Source organism: Drosophila arizonae, chromosome 2 (assembly GCF_054131065.1).
Source record: "Drosophila arizonae isolate 15081-1271.41 chromosome 2, UAZ_ARI_1.0, whole genome shotgun sequence".
Classification (NCBI taxonomy): Eukaryota; Metazoa; Arthropoda; class Insecta; order Diptera; family Drosophilidae; genus Drosophila; species Drosophila arizonae.
This window is the reverse complement of record NC_142922.1, coordinates 25780285-25800904: the sequence shown is the minus strand read 5'-3', so window position 1 is coordinate 25800904 and position 20620 is coordinate 25780285. Positions and strand designations below refer to the sequence as shown.

Below are 20620 nucleotides of genomic sequence, written 5' to 3'. Positions count from 1 at the left end.
GCCGAAATTTTACAATTCAATGGCAATTTAAAGTTGTTAAGGTCTCTCTAACATTTGCAAAAATTTCTAGCAGTATACTTACACGTCGGTTATTCAATGGAAAAGACAATCCACTCAATTAACAACCGCGTTAAGTAGGAGCTGCAGTAGTTGCTAAGGCTAAAAATAAAAGTTATGTGCGAAAGCATCTTAGCATAAATAGAAATGAATTTTGGGGGCACGGCAATCGAACAGCCAGCTGAGAGCCAACACATAGATGCCTGGGTGTATGGCATAGGATAGCATGGGATGCGATTCAACGACAGCCGGCAGCGCAAATTTTATCAGCAGCAGAGTTGCTTACGTACATGCATAGGTAGGTTGAATGAGTCCAGCGACTGGCATCCGTTAGTAACAAAACTTTAGCCGCCGTGAACAGAGCAAATTTTATATCGTATCGCAAGTCGAGTCGTGAATTCAGTGAGCTTTTAGCAGAAACAACAACGAGCGTATTAAAAAGCTTTGCAAATCTGCGAAAATTCGTGAAATTGTTTTAAAAGTGTTTCAAACACGGATTTATGGAAAACTAGTTTCATTTCAATTGATACTTCGGTTACGGTCTTAATGGCATCAGCAAGTGAACTTTTATATAAAGATATTTTATTCATAGAACAATAATTTATTTCCAATTTGTTAATAAAAGTGACCCAAGAGCAAAAAGTGTTGAAAAACAAAGAATAAACAAACTAAAAACTACTTTAATATTATTTGATTTTAATAGTTGTACACGAGGGGTGTATATAAACATACATATATAGATAAGAGAATATCTCTTTGATAAGTTCTACGTGAGATTGAATTAACTGATTTCAATTTATCGGCGGATCGCCAAAGTATTATGTTGGTCGTTCCTACTATTGTTAACACAAAAATAACGACCAGAACAACAACAACAACAACAACAAGAGGCGTCAACGCGAGAATCAACCACAACAAGGGACGCAACAACGTCATGCAACATTCGCCTGTCGTTGTCTTTATGTCTATGCAACATTCGTGGCAGCAAGTTCCCATGCTCAACAATCTGAAGTGTATGCGTATGCGTATGCGTGGCTGGCATCATTGCATTAACTACAATAAGTATCTATTGGCTAAGACCATCACGGGCAATACCACGCCTAATAAGACTCTACTAAAGCGTTCTAAGGGATTGCGAAAGAAGCGTGACAATATTAATCGTCGCAGCATTTGTTGCCGAGGTTTTCGGTTTTGAGCCACACTTAGAGAAATCAATTCAACACTCAAGTACAGGAAAATTGTTGCATCGGAACTTGCTTGCCACACGCGGCGGCATCGGAATGAGCGGTAAGTAGTTTGACGATCCTCCGTCCTAGAGACGAGCCCACTTATGATAATGTTGCTGACATTCGATGACCTTAAACATAGTTTATTATGTACATATACCATACCTAAACTTGTTTACTCAATGATATGGAGGCACCCACATATCACACAATCAGTCATCAATGTTCACACACGCGTATGCTACACACATACATACATATGCTACACGTGCCTCTATGTTGAGTTTCTTCAACCGCACACACTACGCGTTTGCAGCATATGTGAACTGCCGCTCAGTTGAACACCCTACATTTTAGTACTTGAATAGGCTTAGTGAACTTTTAGATTTACATATGGCGATCGCAAGCTACTTGGATATGTAAGGATGCAAGTACATACATACATACATACCTATGTAATACATGTAGACTATGTATTCATGTGCGTATAAATATATCAAAATAAATACATACATAATGCTACAAAGATAAGTTCACACAATTTAAAATGACCCTATCTATGATAGATTCTTTCAAATGTATTTACATACATATGTATGTGTGTATGTACACAGAGACTAAGTGTTACGTGAAAGTTTTTTATTGACGTGGCTCTTGGCACAGAAAAGTGTGCAATCATGGTGGCTAGCAAATTTTCAAAACTGATTTCAGCAACAAGTTTGGTCATTGTTAATTATTTGATTGCTTCTTCTTGACATTTACGTTTGTATTCCGATCTCGTGCCACTCAGTGCCACTCTGAGTTCAGTGCCAAAAGCGACGTCAGGTACACACATACATACATGTACAACTACATATATCTGTATATGTCATGTACATACATTTATAATATAATATTAGGTGTTTAACCATTTCTACGAATTCTGCGCACTTTTTGGCAAAGCTTTTAATACCATTCCCCTCACTAACCTATCCCTAAAAGTCAATATTACATACATCACATGCACTCAGGAGCTTTTCGGTTTCTGCGTCGGCAGCATGACTCATGTGTTTTTGAATTGTCGCCACAATTCAATACAATACATTCATACGCGCACGCTTTCACGTCTGTGAAGCATGTGTAGGTGTGTGAGTTAAGAAAGCTCTGAAATTCTGAGAACTGGTGAACGAGCTTTTATCTTTACACCGACATGCACACACACCGAAAGAGTTGCTGACTAATGCCAGCTTACAAAAGCTGTGCTGGCATATGCAAGAGTAAACCCCCCAAAATTTAAAAACCCTAACGAATTTTTAAACTATGAAATCATAACTTTATGGGTATATAGTATACAATTAAACCACTTTAAGTTAGCGGGATTCAATTTTGAGGTGTTTTTTAACATACTTAGTGAAAAGTCTTTGTATGAACCTATCTTTCTTATTAAAACTTGAACATTTTATGGGCTCTAATGCATCAATATTTTATTATTACAGTAGACGCTTAAATAAAAATGTAAATTTTATTTATGCAATAATTTAACCTAATATAGATACCCTATCATATGGGCCATATGTATAATTATATATGTATGTGCATTATGTTTAAATAAATAAGTTCTTATATGTACATTACTATTTACATATGCATAATCAAAGCAATTGCTCGCCGGCCGGTGCACTTGTTTATATTTACATACATGCACAAAAATAGGTACATATGTATATGTACATATCCATACATTAATACACACATGTTGCGACACTGTGGAATAGTCAACAGGTTGATGTTCGCAAGTGAGAGTCAAAGTAGCGCTGTGACGTCACTCAAGAGAAACACGTTTTTTTTTTGTACTCATTTTTTATTTATTTATGGTATTAAACTGGTAAAGTGGAATATGAGTTATTTAATTTGACCTTACAATATTCAGAATATCTACAATTATGTATTTAATTTACATACATATGTATTAAAATTTGCAACACCTAATTTAACCATTTTTTTAATGACGTAACAATACCTCCACTCGAGGTAGAACCTTATGCGGCCTTTGAAAGAGAAAGAGCACAAAGCTTACGCTTTGGCGCTCTCAAGAGTATCTGTGTAAAAAGCTTTTTCGCACACACTCTCAGCAAGTTATCTGCCTATGGCAAACTGGTTTATTGCTGAGCTTTTTGAATTTCACAACGAAACTAAATTCGTCAGATTACAGTTCGTGCATTTTGTAGGTCTTTTCTGCCTCGACTGGCTGTTTTCGTGGCGATCTGTCCGTTCAATACCAAGTGAATACTACAAGCAAGCAGTTGAGTCACACTCAGCTCTGTTTTCAATTGGATGTGAAGTGCAAAATATAAATAAAGCGCATATACATCTAGCATTTCGGTGTATATTCCTAGCAAAGGATAGAAGTGAATCGTTAACAGATTTTGTAAAAGAATTGTTGCTGTTCTACGTAGAACAACAACTGCGTATTTGTTAAAGAACATTTATAAAAGCAACGGCAACGCGAGTTGAGACAATCAGGTGGTGGTTCGAAAAACCACCCAATAAACTGCGTCGTTAAAAAAAACCAAGTGAATTTTTCGGTCAGGTCTTTAACAGCCGGCCAACAGTCCTTGAAGACACAAATTATAAATTTATGTAAGTATTCGTCGCACATACTGGGTTTTTCAGCTTACGTACATACATATGTATGTACATATATGAATACTATATATCGAAAGCTCTTAGTGTTTAATTTTTTTTTTGCCGGCCGCCATATTGAATTAAATGCTAGCAACAATTACAGACAGCGCATATGTATGCATGTTTGTATGTACACACATACATACATATGTACAAATGTGCTCTGCAATTTACATACATACATCCATATGCATATGTTTACATATATATTTACATAAAAATATATGTGTACAAACACACACATACAAACAAACATACCAGTAAATACTTAATAAAAATACAAATATATCCATACATGTACATATATACATATCTACATAAATACTGTTGATAGAAATGTATGTTTATGTATGTACATAGTTATTTTACATACATACCAATGGATATAGTGGCTATAGCGTAGGCAGGAGCTGATGGTGACACACACTTAGATAAGCACACACCCACGTATTTCAGGCGGGGGTTTTTTTTTTTACTACTGTAGCTCTTTTTCGTGCTCACATATAATTGGTTATACGCTGATATTTGACAAAGGGTTAGAAGAGGAATAATTTAGTAAAGCACACGCTATAAATGTCTATATGTGTATAAGTACGTGGTGTTTTTCCAGCAATTAGTAATTGTTTTTCGTTGTTGCCTGGGCGCACGATTTGATATGGCAACGAGATTGCGATATGGCCCATTATCTGAAGCACGCAAGTCTTACAAAGAGTTTGCATATGTGTGCGCGCATATATCTATCTAAATGTCGCCCGCTATATAATTGTCTTTACATCGCCAGCAAAACTCGATCGCGGGTAACCAACAACTGATTAGGCGTCAGGCCCCACTGCGAACTGGTTTCTGTTGTTGTTCTTGCTGCCGGTGGCGACCATTTTTGTTTTTGTTTTTTTTTTTTTTTGCTGGTGCAAAGCACTGTTGTGAAATTAAATTTGCAGCTTTTGCTTTTAGCTATCTTCTGGCGCAACAAAAAAGCTTTGCTGCCTATTATGCCCTTGTAGGGCGTATTGAATAGAAAAGACTTTCATATCTGGTGCCTACTTCATGTTCTATAAATTAGTTTTTGGCTACATAGCACATACGCAATGATTGTCAAGTGTTATCATTACATACATATGTACATATATTCCACATGAAGATGTAGAAAATGTTATACATACATATATGTACATAGATTTATATGCACTTGTTGATATTCATTGAACCTTTAAAATAATACAAATTTTTCTTAATTTTTCCTTTCAGTCTAAAAGGAAGTTGTGTTGACGACTCTTTTAGAGCTTGTTTAGAGCTTCCCTAACAATTTCATTGTTCCTCTCCAACGGTCAATTAAAAGTGAGTATACAAAGTCTTTTTATCTTCTAGTTGTAAGCATCATTCCTGCTTGATTGAAATAACAATCGCTCAATAGTTTGTAAGATTGTTTTATGAAAAGAGGAGAAATCCCAACAAAAAAGGAGTAAATCCAAAAAAAGGAGTAATTCCAAAAAAAGAAGTAATTCCAAAAAAAAAGAGAAATTCCAAAAAAAAAAATAAATTTAAAAAATAAATAAAAGATAAAAAAAAAATACAAAATAAAAAAAGGAGTAATTCCAAAAAAAAAAAAAAAAAAAAAAAAAAAAAAAAAAATGTAAAAAAGTGTATAAAAAAATATGTATATAAAAAGGAAATTATGGAAAAAAGGCAAAGGAAAAAAGGAAAATATCACTAACGAGCATGAACCAAAAAAGAAATTAAAAAAAAAAAAAACCATGCACTCACACATCTCATTCATTCACTGTATGAATCCTGCTAAAAAAAAATTGATCTGTTATAAAACTCAATAGTTGGAGATATCAAGACAAAAATTATTTTTGTTTATATATTGATGTCTCTGACCTATTGATAATATACCCATGATTTGGGGTAACATACAAACCTACACAACATTTCGCATAATCCACAAAAGATGTGGCGCGAACCCTAACAAAGGATCGTGCTTCACAACGTCGTCGTTCTGTGTAATAACAAAATCTTTTCTTTTGTCTACTTTCTTTCACATAAAAACAAAAAAAACCAAACCAAAACTCTAAAATGTGCTTGCTCCACTCATCGCCATATCCTGAAATATATATAAAAATTTTTACAAATTCTGAAATTTGTATAAATTTTGAAATCCTGTCGAACCGAAACCTGAAATACGAACCGTTCACCAAAAAAAAAAAAAAAAAAAAAAACGAAATCACCAAATTGTATTGAAATTGTGGCAATTGCATCGAGCAGCCCCGTTCAAAATGGCATTCAGCGTCGAAATCCAAGCCAGCCAAAATAGGCCACAGAGCGAATCAAACAACAGCATCGAACATACCAAGAACATCACCAACAACGACTGTCAAAACAACTTATCCGATTGTACTTACGGCACCAACTCAAGCAGCAACCAAACGGAATACCGAAAATCCCAAAGATATAATATTGATGATCCAGGAGCCAGCACGAGTACAGGCAACAACATACGAGGCACAGGAACAGCATCAAAACTTAGTAGCAACTGGCGAGAGAATCTACTCATCCAATTGCAACTGCTCGCAGAAGAGAACCGATCGTATAGTGCCTACGAGGGATTCGCCTATATTGACGACAACAAACTCAACAACGATACCAATCGTTATAAACACACAGCCCAATCCAAGAATCATACTGATCAAGGTGCCCACGCACAGCAGCAGCAGCAACAGGACAGAGCAGAGCGCGCCTCGAACTCGTCTTATCAGAATACCCTTTTTACCAGGGTCGGTACCAACAACGGATTCTCTGAAAGCTGCATTGCCTACGGCGAGCTCTTCAGTAAACTTTACATCTTCGGCGACAGCATCCCGTATCGTGAAGCCAATATCCCGTATCCCGTTGACTGGGACAATATACCCACAAGAACCGAGCTCGAGTTGCTCAGTTTCGCAAGTAAACCAGGTCGCGAACGACCAAGTGGTAAATCCACCGACTGTGGAAACGGTGACGCAAACGGTCCCGGTTTCGAGCACGCCCCAGACTCTGGCGTCAATGGCTGGTATACAGCTGACAGGTGCAGACATGCAGTCCCGCCAGGATATGAGTGGAGCAATGCCTACTGCTACAGTTGAAGAGATAGACGTACCGGTGTTCATAGATGGTGAGTACTGTGTTTGTGTGTGTAATTTGTACCAGCACTCTCTCGTTACTGTTCGAAATCAAAACAAGTAGCCAACAGTCATGCGTGGCCAAACAATCAGTTAGAGAAAGAGTCAGATAGCAGGCATCGAAAGGCACCCGTCTGACCGCTGGCTCTTCCGAAACAGCTGGCAGACGGACGCTGTTTCGGCCTATGACATCGAGGTACATTACCACCTGATGAATGAGAAGAAGATCACAGTGCAATGACCCATTGCGACCACAAAGCAGTCAACAGAGTCATGAGTAATGTGTGTAATGCCAAGTCGGATGGGGACGGACAAGTGTCTTGTTTTCCATCAAATTGGCTTCAAAGAGGGTTATGTGAATCACATTCACTTTAGACTTTTTACTGTTATTTATTATTATATATAAAGTATAACTTTTACATTTCAAACAATAGCTATTATGAGTTATACCTTAAGGGGGCTCTGGCCATTTAATATGGCTAAATGCACGTTCTGATCCATATAGAGTAACTTCTTAGAATATTCGAATTTTTAGATCTCTTAGTTTCAGAAATATTCAGGTGTTAACTTACACTATAAACATTTGTTAGTATTAGGTACTGATATGCAACAGTAATCATTTTCAATGTATATAGATGATGATATTTATCTCTATTTGCTGTTGCTATGCACGACAAACAAAGTATGTAAAAGCTAATTGGACTTGGCCACTGCTAATAAACGATTATACATGCCAACCTGAATTGCTTCAAGAGAGTCAAACCATACCCATAGCCGAAGGCCTTAAATACGATGAATCAGGTTTAAAGCATTTTTTTTTTATACTTGAACTAAAAGGTTTAATAATTGCCTTTTACGGCTACACTTTTCTCAACTTTTTTATAAATAGGTTTCATTCATGTTCATATGTGTGTACTTAAATAAATACACGTAACAAGAAGTTAGTTTCTTATTGTTTAACGTCCAATACGAACAATTTAATATGGTTAAATTTTCTATTATGATTTGTAAGATAAAGAAACGCTCAATTTATATATTTATTGTATGAATTGGTCATTATATACTGAGAATTTACATATATGAAAGATATATGTAGATATTGGCAATTCTTTTAATTGATAGGAGAGTATAAAGTCTGCATTAGGTGCTAATTTAGAAGGCATCATTTTTATTTGACAGAATGAGCGAATTACGATTTCATCTATTAATTTCCATCGAATTTACACAAAGTTCTTATCAGCAAACAGACCTCTTCTGCCACTTTGCTTCCGTACGACGTACGTCCCTTCGCAGTTTTAGTTTTTGTTTTTGCAACTCTGAGTCATGCTGTCACTTTTTTTAACACCAACGAATCAATTGCGCATTTTGTTATAAACGCATTCCAGAGTAACAGAAAAATTACATACATAACGTATTATTATAATTGTATTACAAATATTTTATATTTTTAATTAAATTGATGTATGACAGGGCCTGTTAATTTGTTAATTTTTCATTCTATTCTGGCCTGAGAACAACATACCAATTTTTATATTGAAAACCCTATAGAACATTATATGCATAATTATTTGCACTCTATTGAAGTTTTGTTAATTAAATAATCAAGATGTTTCTCATTATGAATTAATTTCATTTACTTCAAAATAAAATTTAGAAATCATATGGTTTATCAGAAGCCTCACTAAAGGCGTCGACTCTCGCGCCACCCAGCTATCCCATTGGGCCTTACTATCGTCTTTGTTTGAAACGATGACCGTGTCCATAAATGGGCATAGAGTATGTAGAGTTAGGCGCGTTCTGCAGCGCTGGAAAATCAGGCAATTTTAAAGCTTTATATATGTACATATGTATGTATAGATATGTTATTGATATTAAAGACAGCTGTATATGAATATGCATTCATGCAAATATGTACATATGTATGTATGTATATCTGTACATACATATGTCAACTTATGACCTAGATTCAATTTTACTGTCAATACAAGTGCCGATCTTTGTATACATCAAGTATACATCAATATTTCCACATTATTTAAATTATTTCCAAATTACATAGATATGCATGTACATTTTTATTTAAAAGTTAATTGCTTAATGCCCGATTTAGAGACATTGACATTGGTTTCTTAAGATTTAATGCTTCCCCCAATTGTTGTGAAATTCGATTAGCATGATGCGCAAAATTTGAGAGAGGCAAGCGAGAGTATCCAGTTTGCACTATTTGTAGGAGTATGTGTGTCGCTCTCACGGGCGACGCGTCGATCAAACGCAGTCATGCTGTCTCTTTCGCTCTAGCTCGCTCTAAATACGAGACAGCTGATTTTTGCCGGCCGGTTGTTGGATTCTCACATACACATACATAAATACGAAGGTGTATATATGTATGTGTTCACAGTCTGCACATCATCGCGTATACGCTAGATAGTACAACAACAACCGGCAGTGCATATTCTGGCTATTAAAATATTAGTTATATATTTTTTCTGCATTTATTAAGTGTTTCAAGTAACACAGTATGATTTGTCTTTCAATAGACTCCATAATAAATAAGCACAAGGCTAATAAATAGATACATACATATGTATGTATGCATGTACGATGACACTCTTTGTTCAGAATCCAAGTCGAAGTTATAAGGAATATTTCTCTGCTCTGGTGAAATTCCAGCTGCAATTGTATTGGTGCATCGAAAAGCCAAAAACTTCTGTTAATTATACATATGAATACATTGGTAAGATGTCGGCCATAGGCCAATATCTAATACATTTAAATCATATGTAATTGTCCAATAAGAAGCTCCTGTAAAGCACGCATGCGGCAGAGCGAGACAACAGTATACGCACAACACTTGTTGGTGTAAGGCAGGTTGCGCACACATATATATATATATGTGTATGTATGCATGTGTAGGCTTGCGCTCGATCGCTCTCGATAAAAGGTTTGTTTTTGCAACTCGCAGTCAGTTATTGTCAGACCTTTCGTACGTGAAGAACGTTAAGCGAAGTAGCGCGCAGAGCAGATTCAGAATACGTTCGAAAGGTGAATATTTATGAAAATAATATAAATATATAATTATTTAAATTAATTTCTTGAAAATGTAAACATTTTTAGATGAAAATTAGTTTATTTTTCCGACAGGAATCTTAATGCCCTCTAGTAGGTATATCTGCAAGAACTGTTTCTTTTTGTTGTGTGCATTTGAACTCACATAACTTAAATTGGCAAATATATTATGCTCCTGATTAAAAAAGACGAATATGATTTAAATAAATTGGCAATAAATATTATTATTTTTATTAGCCCTAAATTACCGCTATAGGGTTTACTTTAGTGTAATGTATAATATGTTGCAAACACAATCAAATTTCATCCCCTTAACAGTTCGTCGTCAACATTTTAAAAGCGTGCATGCACGATCATGTTTGCTTCGAGTTAGGCTAATGAGTGTTCGGTCCCGCTCTCTTGTGCTGTCTCTTTCATTGCGCGCAAAACAGACTAGATACTTATTGGAAATTAAGAATATTTTTGTTTTTAATTCACTTATTTCATTTACTACATTTTTTATATATTATTTCTACCGTCTGCCATAAATTTTGTTGTATTTACAGTTTGTATTATTTTCGTTTGTGTTATTCGGTTTCGTTTTGTGAATTTCACAACAAACTGTGTGAGCGAGATAGCGATCAAATACATTTACAGCAGCTAGCTGTCTCTTTCCAAATTAGCTGACAGCTTAAAAGTATGCAACATATTTGAATTCAACGCATTGGAAGTATAACAAATATGTTGTATGACATTCAGTTCATTCTGCTCAGCGAAGTTAGTTCTTTTTACTTTTGAATATCTGATTGGGAATTTATTATAGCCATCAACATTGGGAATTCCATTTTACGTACTTCTTTCAACCAAAATATATAGAAATAATTAGTTTGAAGAATTACGTGAAATATTTTTGTGTTGTTTCTAGGTCGAAGTACTCAATAGGAATGCAATTTTACATTATTATTAGAGTATTGCGTACTTAAGTGAATATGAAACAATATGATGAATATGAAATTAATTAAAAGTGGTCATTGCAAGGGCAACTGAAAAAGTTATAGTATATAACGATTTAATAATTTGGCACACGCACAAATTCTAAAATGCATGCGAATTTTGTTTTTTTTTGTATTAATAATCTTTTGTATCTTCCATAGAATTCCTGCAAAATATAGAAGCTACGTCGACGACGAGCAGCAACGGTAAAAGCGAGGAGTTTGAGAAAGAGATTTATAGTGAGACGGATATATTTGACTTTGACTTTGACATAAACCTGATTGCTGAGGATCACATTGAGAGCAAGGAAATGGATCAGTGCAATCTGGAATTGGATAGCAATTACAGCGACAACTTTAACAGCGACTTAACATTAATGGATGAATTTCAAGTTCAACAATTAGATAATGCAGAGGAGGCAGAAGACATGGCCTCCATTTGCAATGGCATCGATTTCGGAAGTGATCCACATTCAGATTTGGATCTAGACAACATACTGAACAGCGATCCTATGCTGTCAACTTTCTCACAAGGTTCCACCCTGTGGTCATCTAGCCAAACTAAGTACTTCAACGAGCTACCCATACCAGCTGACGAGAACAGCATGGAAAACTACAGCTTCAGCCAGCAGTCGTTGGGCTTCGGTCTTGGCCCGCTTGGTGGCTTTAGCGAAGATGTTTGCACTGCTACGGCTGTGCAGGAAGCCCCATGCACTCAGCGTTTGGGCGTGAAGCGCACAGCCTCTGCAGTGTCTCTCGTCCCTACAGTTGAGACACTGCCACAGAAGCGTAGTAAGCTCGTTCTTCACATCAACAAATCACAGATCACCCATCCAGATGTCATGAACACCCCTGACATTATTGATCAGGTGATCAAGCTTTGTGAAGTAAGTTACTCTAGCGTTTCATTAAATACGCAGGCAACTAATTCACTACTTTTATCGCTTATAGGTCAATTCACCAAGTAACGTGTCCAACCACCATCAAATTTATGAGGAGCTCCGCAGCGTAGAGGATAGTACAACATCCTCCCAACTACCAGAGATTTCAGCGCCGGGCACGCCCAATAGCACATACTCAATTAGTACCTCTACCTCGTATGCAACAACTTGCCTGACGGGATTCGCTGGCTTGATCACAGCACCCGTATCGCCCGCTGCATCCACCGCCAGTACATCAGCGTTCAGTGCCACAACATCGACCAATGGTAACACCAAGCGCAAGCGAGGACGTCCTGCCAAAGAGCACGCTGATGGACCCGATCCGGAGCTGATGGCCCAAATGACGGAGGAAGAGGCGAAGGTATACCGAGATCGTCTTAAGAACAACGAGGCTAGCCGCGTGTCGCGTCAGAAGACCAGACTGCGTGAGGAGGAGGAAAAACGTGAAGAAGAAGACCTGCAAGCGACCAACAACAAACTCAAATGCAAGGTGCAGCGACTTCACCTCCGAGCAAAACGCTTTGAGAACTTCCTTAGGGAAAACTTCATTAAAAATAGCACCTATGTCAAGCCCGAACCGGCGTCTTAAGATTCTCATAGCCATGCCATAGTCAAACTTTCGTACCTCTCGATTGTCGCATATTGCGATGCAAAGCTGTAGTTGTAACAAGATAATTTCAATTATTCCATTAAGTTAAGGTTGTCGCTGAAGAAGTCGCTTTACAATATGGAATCCACTTGAGGAACCATAACAAAAAACAAATGATCAGAACAGTTCATCAATTGCAAAAGCAATTGATGAAAAACTTTTATTATGTTATTAGAACCTAAGAACTTGTATATACTTAACGCGCCATATAAAATGCGTATGATTATACAAATTTTTTAATTAGTGCATAATTATGTTTGAAATTATGAAATTTTATCCACATGTTTTATATACTTATGTTTTATGTACTAAATGTAATCAACAACAAAACTCGTTTGCAAGCTCAATGAAGCAAAAAAAAAAAAAAAAAAAGAAGAAAAAGAAAAAAAAAAATTGAGTAGCGATTAATTACACTTACATTGATTATATTGCCTTTAGTTGTGAAAACAAAAAATGTTACAAAAATATGTATACAAAAATGTGTAAAATGTTATTAATGAAAATACACTATTTACCCATATATATTTTAGATTTATACACAAATATAATATAAAGTGCATGTGCTGAAGGCCATGCCAAAATCAAATTTTGTTTTATTTATATTTCTTACATAATTACGTCTTTAAAGTGCATTATAAAAACGTGCCTATTCTAAATAGTTGGAAATAGTGAACTTGGGAGTTTTCATTAGATTTCTTGAAATTTTTATTTGCAAACTACAGCTTTACATTTTTCATTTCATATAGCCTCATAAAATATATTTATTCAATACAGATTTTAGGCAGATTTACACATAAAATTGTTAGCCGAACCTTTAATTTGTCTATTGCACATTAAATTTTAAATGTTAAAATCATATACATTATATCTACAACCAGAACCGTTTGGAAACCACTAACTGAAGAGCATTTAGCGCACGACGCACTCTCAGAGGCTGTGGAGCACACGTGAACAATAAATCGGCAGCATTCCTCAATGAGATTCAACCAATTTGACGGGGGCTGGGATGGGGTCGAGCGATTACGTCGGTCGGTCAGTTGCGTGTTTGCGATAAATTGCAATCGTTGGTGTCATCATTGTTGTTCAAATATTTAGAGAGTGACATCGGGCGCTCGCTGGAACAGGTGGTTACTGAACAACCTACGTGGATGATTCCTCGGAGTACGTGTATTTGAGATAGCGTAAGCCCTGGAAAGCCTGCGCCGAAGCATTCGTGGCATGGCAAGCGAAGAGCAGCCAATTACGAGGTTGCACTTTGTAGGCGAAACGCATGAAAATACACGAGTACAGGGTCAGGGCTGTTAGGAAGAAAAAAAGAAGCAAAATTAAATTTAAGTACGACCGAGTTGCTGCCAGACATATCAGCCGCAGCCCGGCGGCTGGCGCATGGCCAAGTATCTGTATCTGGCTTATCAGTGTCGAGCAATTTGATTAGCGGAATCAGAAACGAGTATCATAAACAAATGTGTCTACCGAAGAGCTCCGATTGCGATTATATGGAATCTTTTGCAGCTGACGGATGATAAGGTTTAATAACACAATCTAATTAACTCTTACCGAAGGTCATTCTGCCAGAGATGAATTTTGGATGTTTGGACGTGTCCGCAATGGCAGCTATCGGGATGCCCCAATTGGCAACCGGTCCCCAAAAGTGGGTGCTCAGAAAGTAATTGCGCCATTCGGCGGCGCTTGAGCTTGAGCTTGACATTGTCCGTCTAATCGACATCTTGCTGCTGTTGAATATTCCACTTGAGCTCCTAGAAAGGCAATTTAGATTAGCGCTCTCCTTGAACACATATGCGTGGCTCTAGATTTTTAATTTTTCAAGGTCTTACAGGTTGTTGTTTGTTTACTGCGTAGGTGCTTGTTGGCAGTCGCCAATTTTATTTATTACCTATGAATAATTTTGGAATGCAACCAAAAAAATTTTTTACTGAGAATAGTTATGTAAAATTTAAATTTTGTGAGAGTACAATACAAAGCCTACGCGAAACCAACAGTTTCACAGCACTAATATAAACTAATGGCAAATAGCACTGTTAAAAGACTCACAAAATCGTGGGTAAATAGTGCATTGCTGTCATTTTTAGGCATTTTTTTTTTTTGTACAAGCATCGATTTTTTATTAGTCTGGCAGCTCAATAGTGGCAACGCTGAGTTTATTTCATAACATTTTTAAATCGGAGCAGGCAAAAAATAATTGTATATTAAATGCAGTTCTATTGAATGCAATTTGTAAGAATGACTATGCACATCACAGGCTTATTCCATAAGTTTGTAGGTATTTATTGACTGCATCAGCTGTTACACATAGCATTAGGGTGACCAGCACATTCAATATTCACTATAAAAATAAAACGGCGCCATGTTTTGAATTAAATATAATAATTATTATAGCAATACATTACAATTATATATTGATATCTGTTATATAATGCGTAATTAATATTTATAGAATATCTGTATAAGATAATATTGAGACAAAAATGCACATATGCATGGCTATTTGTATTATCAACATTTTCTTTCAATAGTTATAATAGATAGATAGACCTGCTATTAATTTGTAATTCATATATTTCTGTAAAAACTTCCGACTCTAAAGGAAATTGTACAATTGTGAGTCATATAGACGTTGTTGTCAAATGTTTGCATAGCAGCCAATATCTAAAAGCATTTTCTGGTAAAGATTGCACTTCATTTGGCTTATCAATGTGCCAAGGTAACTATAAAAGGTGTTAGTCGAGCACTGGTCGAGCATCATTTGCAGTAAAATGAAACTTCAGCTTACTATCTGTTTGGTTCTATTGGCTGCATGCAGTTTGGCTAACGCCTACAACAGCGATGGGCAGCCGGGCTGCAAGACGCAGGAGGAGTTGGACATTGCGATCTTCCGTGATAACTGGGATCCCACGTCCTACTGGAAGTGCGAGGCACTCAATGAGCCCGCAAGCAAAATGCGTTGTCCAGATGAGATGGGCTATCTCGATAGCCTGAAGGACTGCGTTAACTGGGAGGACTGGAAATGGGAGAAACCAGCTGCTCCACTCAGCGAGGTCGACGAGTGATTGAAAGATGATTGAAATTGATTGCTAAACGTGACATTTAATTATTGTCATTGAATTGAATATAAATACTGCGCTAAGCGGCATTGAAACGCAACAAAAGTAGAATTCATGAAAATTTCAAGTCTGATTTGGTGACGCCTCAGTCGCGCGTTCGCAGGCCCCAAATGGAGGTGCGACGCGTGCCCACAGTTGGGCGTCCCACCGAGCTGTGTATAAACTTGTTGATTCCAATTTTGGGCATTTGCTTCTCCAGCACCTCCATGGCGGCATCCGAAAGCATGCCGAAAATGTCCAGATAAGTAAGTGACGTCATGTTCTTTAGTTCTCTAAATTTGAGGGATACAGAGAAAATGTTTAGAATGAATCCTATGACCTTCGCGGTGAACTTGGATTAGCTTACATAAAACTAGCAGCGGGTATGAGATAGCAGCGCGAAACAGACAAGTATTCCAGACTGTTGAATTTCATGATTGAAGTGAGGGCCGCAGGCGTCAGGCTATTGCAGTCTGAAAGATCGAGTTCAAGCAGTTGGGGGCAGCGCTTCTGCAGTGTGGCCACATCTGAAAGCCGAAAAAGATTAATGTCAAATCGGTCCGAGTCTATTCAATATTTGTGGGATACTAACGTATATCGAAGAGCACACGCCTGCAGCCGGCCACGTTCAATCTGATCACATTGGACGGTATGTGAGTAACCAGTGCGGTTACAGCATCAGCGCTCAAATCAGTCCACGATATGTTTAGGCTGTTCAGTTTGGTTAGCGACTCCATCATTTGGCCAACGCTGTTGGCGTTCAGGCCACTGGCCATCGACAGATTCAGTGTCTCCAGTGAGCTGTTCTGCGCAATTTCACTACAGATTTCATCATTCAGCTCGGCGTGCTCCAGGCTAAGTTTCTTCAGTTGCCGACAATGCGCCAGTAATGTGCGCAACGAGCTGAGTGAAATGGAAGCAAGACTCAAGTCCAGATATTGTAGACGCGACTGAAAGTCTATAGACGATGCCTCGTATGTAAACGCCGGATCTTGTATCTGGTGTAAAGATGGTTGAGAATAAATAAAATATATAGAGCAGATTTTTCAATTTCCTACTTCTGCTTGAGCTAGACGAAGTATTGGCACACCGCGCTTCACCACCTGCTCCAGGGCAGTGGGACGGAGCGTCCGTAGTCCCAAATCCAGACGCGTCCACAGAGTCTCGTCACGTGCACAACGATTGAATCGACGGCAAACGGTGGCTATGCGCAGCAGCGTCTTCTTTGGCAACCATTTGAAAATGTCCAGCAAAATCTCGTCGGACAATTTGTCAAAGTAGTTGATGCCGCTGCTAATGTGGGCGCTCATCGCGGGCGTTCGGTAGACAAAGAAGTTTTCTGTGGCCGCCAGTCGGCTTGTCAGCGTTTGCGGTGGCGGTGGTGCTCCTTGTGCTGCTGTTGGTGCTTGCGTGGGTTTCTTTTGCCTCAGCGCCTGCTTGCTGGTCGAGGGCAGTAGGCTGAGGGGCGTCTGTTGCTGTTGCGGCGGCGGCTGCTGCTGCGGTGCAGGTGGCAGCAAGGGCTCAATTTGATTATTGCATGTGACTGTGGCAAGGGGATTTCTGGTCCGCTTGCTGGGTGAGTTGGAGTTGCTGCTGCATTCGCTGTTGGCCAGCGCCGTTCGCTTCGCCTGGGCCAGAGCGTGCAGCTTCTCAGCCGACTGCTGCAGCGAACGTTCCTGAGTATCTTCGCTGAACACCTCAATAATAGTGTTGTCGAGCGTAGATGCAGTCGAGTTTAGACTCAAGCGCGCCTGCTGGTGTGCCATACGCGCCACATTGGTGCAGGGCGTAGTCTCATTGGAGTTCTCATCGCTGGTTGTGCTCACTGCGAGTGCAATTGCTGACAGAGCAGATGAGCTGCTCTCCTCAGAGTCCAACATCCCGATGCCCATTTCTTCCAGCGCCTCAAAGGTCAGCACTGACGGGGAGGAGGTGTGCTCGTAAACCGACGTCGTTTTGGTTGGGGGCACAGCGGCTGCAGCGCCGATTGAGCCGTTCTTACTTGTCGAGCGTTTTCTGCAACATGTTGGAAATAGTGTTTGAGGGGCATTTAATGAAAAGTGCTCGGCGCGCAACTACGGGACAGTTGCCTGGTCAGCACGGGTCAAGCACCTTTCAATTATATGCTGGCCCCGTTTCGCTGCTGCTCTTGCTTTTTATTTAGCAATACATTCATGTGACGTCACTGGAATAGTTCGCGCCATTTGATGACCCGCCTTTGCATGCACACTTGATTTGTGGGCTATCGTGCATGTACATTATTATGGTTATATTTACCTGGCTACGGGACACAGATTTTCAATGTTTTCGGCTCCTTTGTGCTTGCGGCCACTCATATTTATTAAAGATTTTCTCTTTTTGTCACGCACAAATTACGCGCAATTTTTGTATGCAGCGTTGCCATATGTTCCATTCAATACATTTTGCTGTAGTGCTGCCAGACAGTGCGTAAATGAAATGTTTTCCAGTACCGAACACATTATCCAACACTAAGAAATCATAGGGAAAACACAACAACAGAGTTCACAAAACGGCTGGAAAAATCATACATTAACTTAACAAAGAATCAAACACTAATTTAATAACAAATCGCAAACATACGCATAAATTGCACAAGATATGAGAGGAGAATTTCGAGGCTAATGATACAAAGGTATATTGAGGAATACGGAGGTGATAATTACAACGACGACACTCGCGTTCCTTCCCGCAAAGCCACTTTCGCAAGGTGAGTGAATTTCACAGCAGGCTCTGCTTTTGTTGCTGTTTTGTGCTGCGTTTTCTTTGTTTTAGCCAGTGAAATTGTGGCTAGAATGAAAACGCTTACGCATAAGCAGCAAAATATTTTCAATTATCTAAGCAAAAACAAGAAATATTTGTTTGATAACTTTCCATTTTATGCACATTCGTAGATCTGTAAAGATGAGTCTACGCACGCGCGCCCTTGTGTTCTCTACATTCTTTGGCAGTTGCCTGGCCATCGGATTGCTGTTGACCAGTATGACAACTAATCACTGGGTGCGCGCCTATCCGCGGCGCACCAATACTACAGAAGCTAAGGGCGACGTCAATTTTGGTTTGTTTTATGGTAACCAGAACTTGAATCCTGGTTTTGGAGTACGGAACAATCAGGTCGATGGTGAGGCTCTTGTTAATATCAATAGAAGCGTAATTATGAACCAATCTTAATTTTCCACAGTTTACTCCTTCATTCGCACCGAGCATGGCGACACTAGCTTCTGGCTGTGGTTACTTACGACACTTGGCACAGGCTTTGGACTGTTGGCGTGCACCATAGCAGCCATAGCCGCTGTGCTGAAGTCAGCGTCAGCAGCTAAGAAAGGCGGCACCATGCTGCTCCTGTTGGCTTCAAACATTTCAGCGGCAGGTGCACAGATGGTTGCATTCTTGGCATGGCTGGTGCAGTTCTATCAGTATCTTATTCACAATGTTCTCTTAACGGAGCACCAGCAACAGCATTGGTACAGCACCGGACTGGCCCATCTGGGCTACAGCTTCTATCTGGTTGTTATTTCGACCATTGTGGTCTTCATAAATATAACGATTCTGCTCTATGCTAGACGGCGCGAACGTCGTGATCGTCATCGTTCGGAGCCGCTGAGCAAAGACAAGAATCAGGCGGCCATAATGCTCTACTAGGCAGAAAGCTGCAGCAAGTATAATCCAAATATAACCTCAAATGGAAATGTTCGATCAAGCGATGCAGAAACGCGCACCACGTAATCTCAGCGGCTCAATTGTTTGTGCCTTACTTAAAGATGCCCCTTGCATGCCACAATATATATTTCATTTACACATATCCAGATATATGTATAATATATAAATACATATATGTATTTATCGTAGTCTATAAGCCAACATACATATGTACATATGTTAAGTCTGATTAGCACTTTGATTGCACAACAAATGTTGAAGAAACAAACAAGCTATACAACTTAAACATATACTTTTACACATATTTATATCTACATATACATACAGATACTTAAAATTTGATACTCGATGCATTTTATACTCGAATGTACTTTATATACTCGTACTCCTTTTATATAAACTTTTTGGTTTACGAATTATCGGTCGATTCCGTTTTATCAGTATACAAATAAAACAACAGTCATTGTTAAGATATACATATATCTCATTTAAGTGTTTTGTTTTACACATTGTCAATTTGTACGAAGACCCCACGGGACGAAGGCAGCAACTGCAGTAGCACACGCTACGCCGCGGGACGACTTCCGTGGTGGCAAAACAGCAGATAATAATAAAAAGATCTTGGAGAAAATGGAACTTAAAAAGAAAATCAGTCCGTGTGGCATTTGGTTGATGAATTGCTCAACACTTTTGACTTTTACCAACTGTCACAACAATTTCCTCAATGTAATTAAACTGTTCCAGCTAATTGCTGAACAGGACCACACCACAGGCATCAAAATCCAAGTGTCATCGCATTGCATTTCGCAAACAAATCAATTATCTTTTTTTCTATTTTCTATTTTCGATTTTTTTTTTTTAACTTGTGCAAACTGTTTTGTCGTATTTCTGAGGACCCCTGACTGATGGCTGATGGCTGTTTCCTTGCAAGGACAATTTGTGTGTGGCTTTGTCTTGTGCTGCGAGAAACACTTCCTATTTCTATTCGATTTCATGCCCATGACAAAACAGCACAGGATCGGGCTGCTTCCTTTGGCCCAATCGAGCCAATTATGTCATCATTAGTTTTGATTAGTTTGTTGGCTCACTGCGATGGGAAAACAGCGCAGACA

The 20620-nt window shown here is 38.6% G+C and overlaps 5 protein-coding genes across 6 annotated transcripts; 3 read left to right on the top strand and 2 right to left on the bottom strand.

The window, feature by feature from the left end:
- Positions 1 to 389: 389 nt before the first annotated feature.
- Xrp1 (transcription factor Xrp1) lies at positions 390 to 13315 on the top strand. 2 transcript variants are annotated; one of them, XM_089463041.1, is made up of 5 exons: positions 390 to 1344; positions 5193 to 5282; positions 6210 to 7095; positions 11302 to 12026; positions 12091 to 13315. In XM_089463041.1, exons 3-5 carry the CDS (start codon positions 6405 to 6407, stop codon positions 12667 to 12669), a joined length of 1995 nt encoding a protein of 664 aa, XP_089319167.1. In that variant the 5' UTR covers positions 390 to 1344; positions 5193 to 5282; positions 6210 to 6404; the 3' UTR covers positions 12670 to 13315. The 2 variants fall into 2 exon arrangements, with proteins under 2 accessions (XP_089319167.1, XP_017874516.1); XM_018019027.2 differs by lacking the exon at positions 390 to 1344 and adding an exon at positions 3451 to 3902.
- A 200-nt stretch (positions 13316 to 13515) lies between these two features.
- On the bottom strand, positions 13516 to 14800 carry Mpc1 (mitochondrial pyruvate carrier). Its single transcript, XM_018019031.2, has 3 exons — positions 14565 to 14800; positions 14287 to 14486; positions 13516 to 14027 (listed from the first exon to the last, which is right to left on the bottom strand). The coding sequence occupies exons 2-3, from the start codon at positions 14453 to 14455 to the stop codon at positions 13870 to 13872; spliced, it is 327 nt and encodes a 108-aa protein (XP_017874520.2). The 5' UTR covers positions 14456 to 14486; positions 14565 to 14800; the 3' UTR covers positions 13516 to 13869.
- A 668-nt stretch (positions 14801 to 15468) lies between these two features.
- Positions 15469 to 15896, top strand: LOC108621616 (uncharacterized). The gene has a single exon (XM_018019033.2). It carries the CDS (start codon positions 15504 to 15506, stop codon positions 15795 to 15797), a length of 294 nt encoding a protein of 97 aa, XP_017874522.1. The 5' UTR covers positions 15469 to 15503; the 3' UTR covers positions 15798 to 15896.
- Positions 15815 to 18283, bottom strand: Skp2 (S-phase kinase-associated protein 2). The gene is made up of 5 exons (XM_018019028.2): positions 18108 to 18283; positions 16889 to 17846; positions 16423 to 16828; positions 16198 to 16357; positions 15815 to 16123 (listed from the first exon to the last, which is right to left on the bottom strand). The coding sequence occupies exons 1-5, from the start codon at positions 18164 to 18166 to the stop codon at positions 15937 to 15939; spliced, it is 1770 nt and encodes a 589-aa protein (XP_017874517.1). The 5' UTR covers positions 18167 to 18283; the 3' UTR covers positions 15815 to 15936.
- A 35-nt stretch (positions 18284 to 18318) lies between these two features.
- On the top strand, positions 18319 to 19990 carry LOC108621614 (uncharacterized). The gene is made up of 3 exons (XM_018019030.2): positions 18319 to 18558; positions 18743 to 18969; positions 19030 to 19990. The coding sequence occupies exons 1-3, from the start codon at positions 18473 to 18475 to the stop codon at positions 19488 to 19490; spliced, it is 774 nt and encodes a 257-aa protein (XP_017874519.1). The 5' UTR covers positions 18319 to 18472; the 3' UTR covers positions 19491 to 19990.
- The last annotated feature ends 630 nt before the right edge of the window (positions 19991 to 20620 follow it).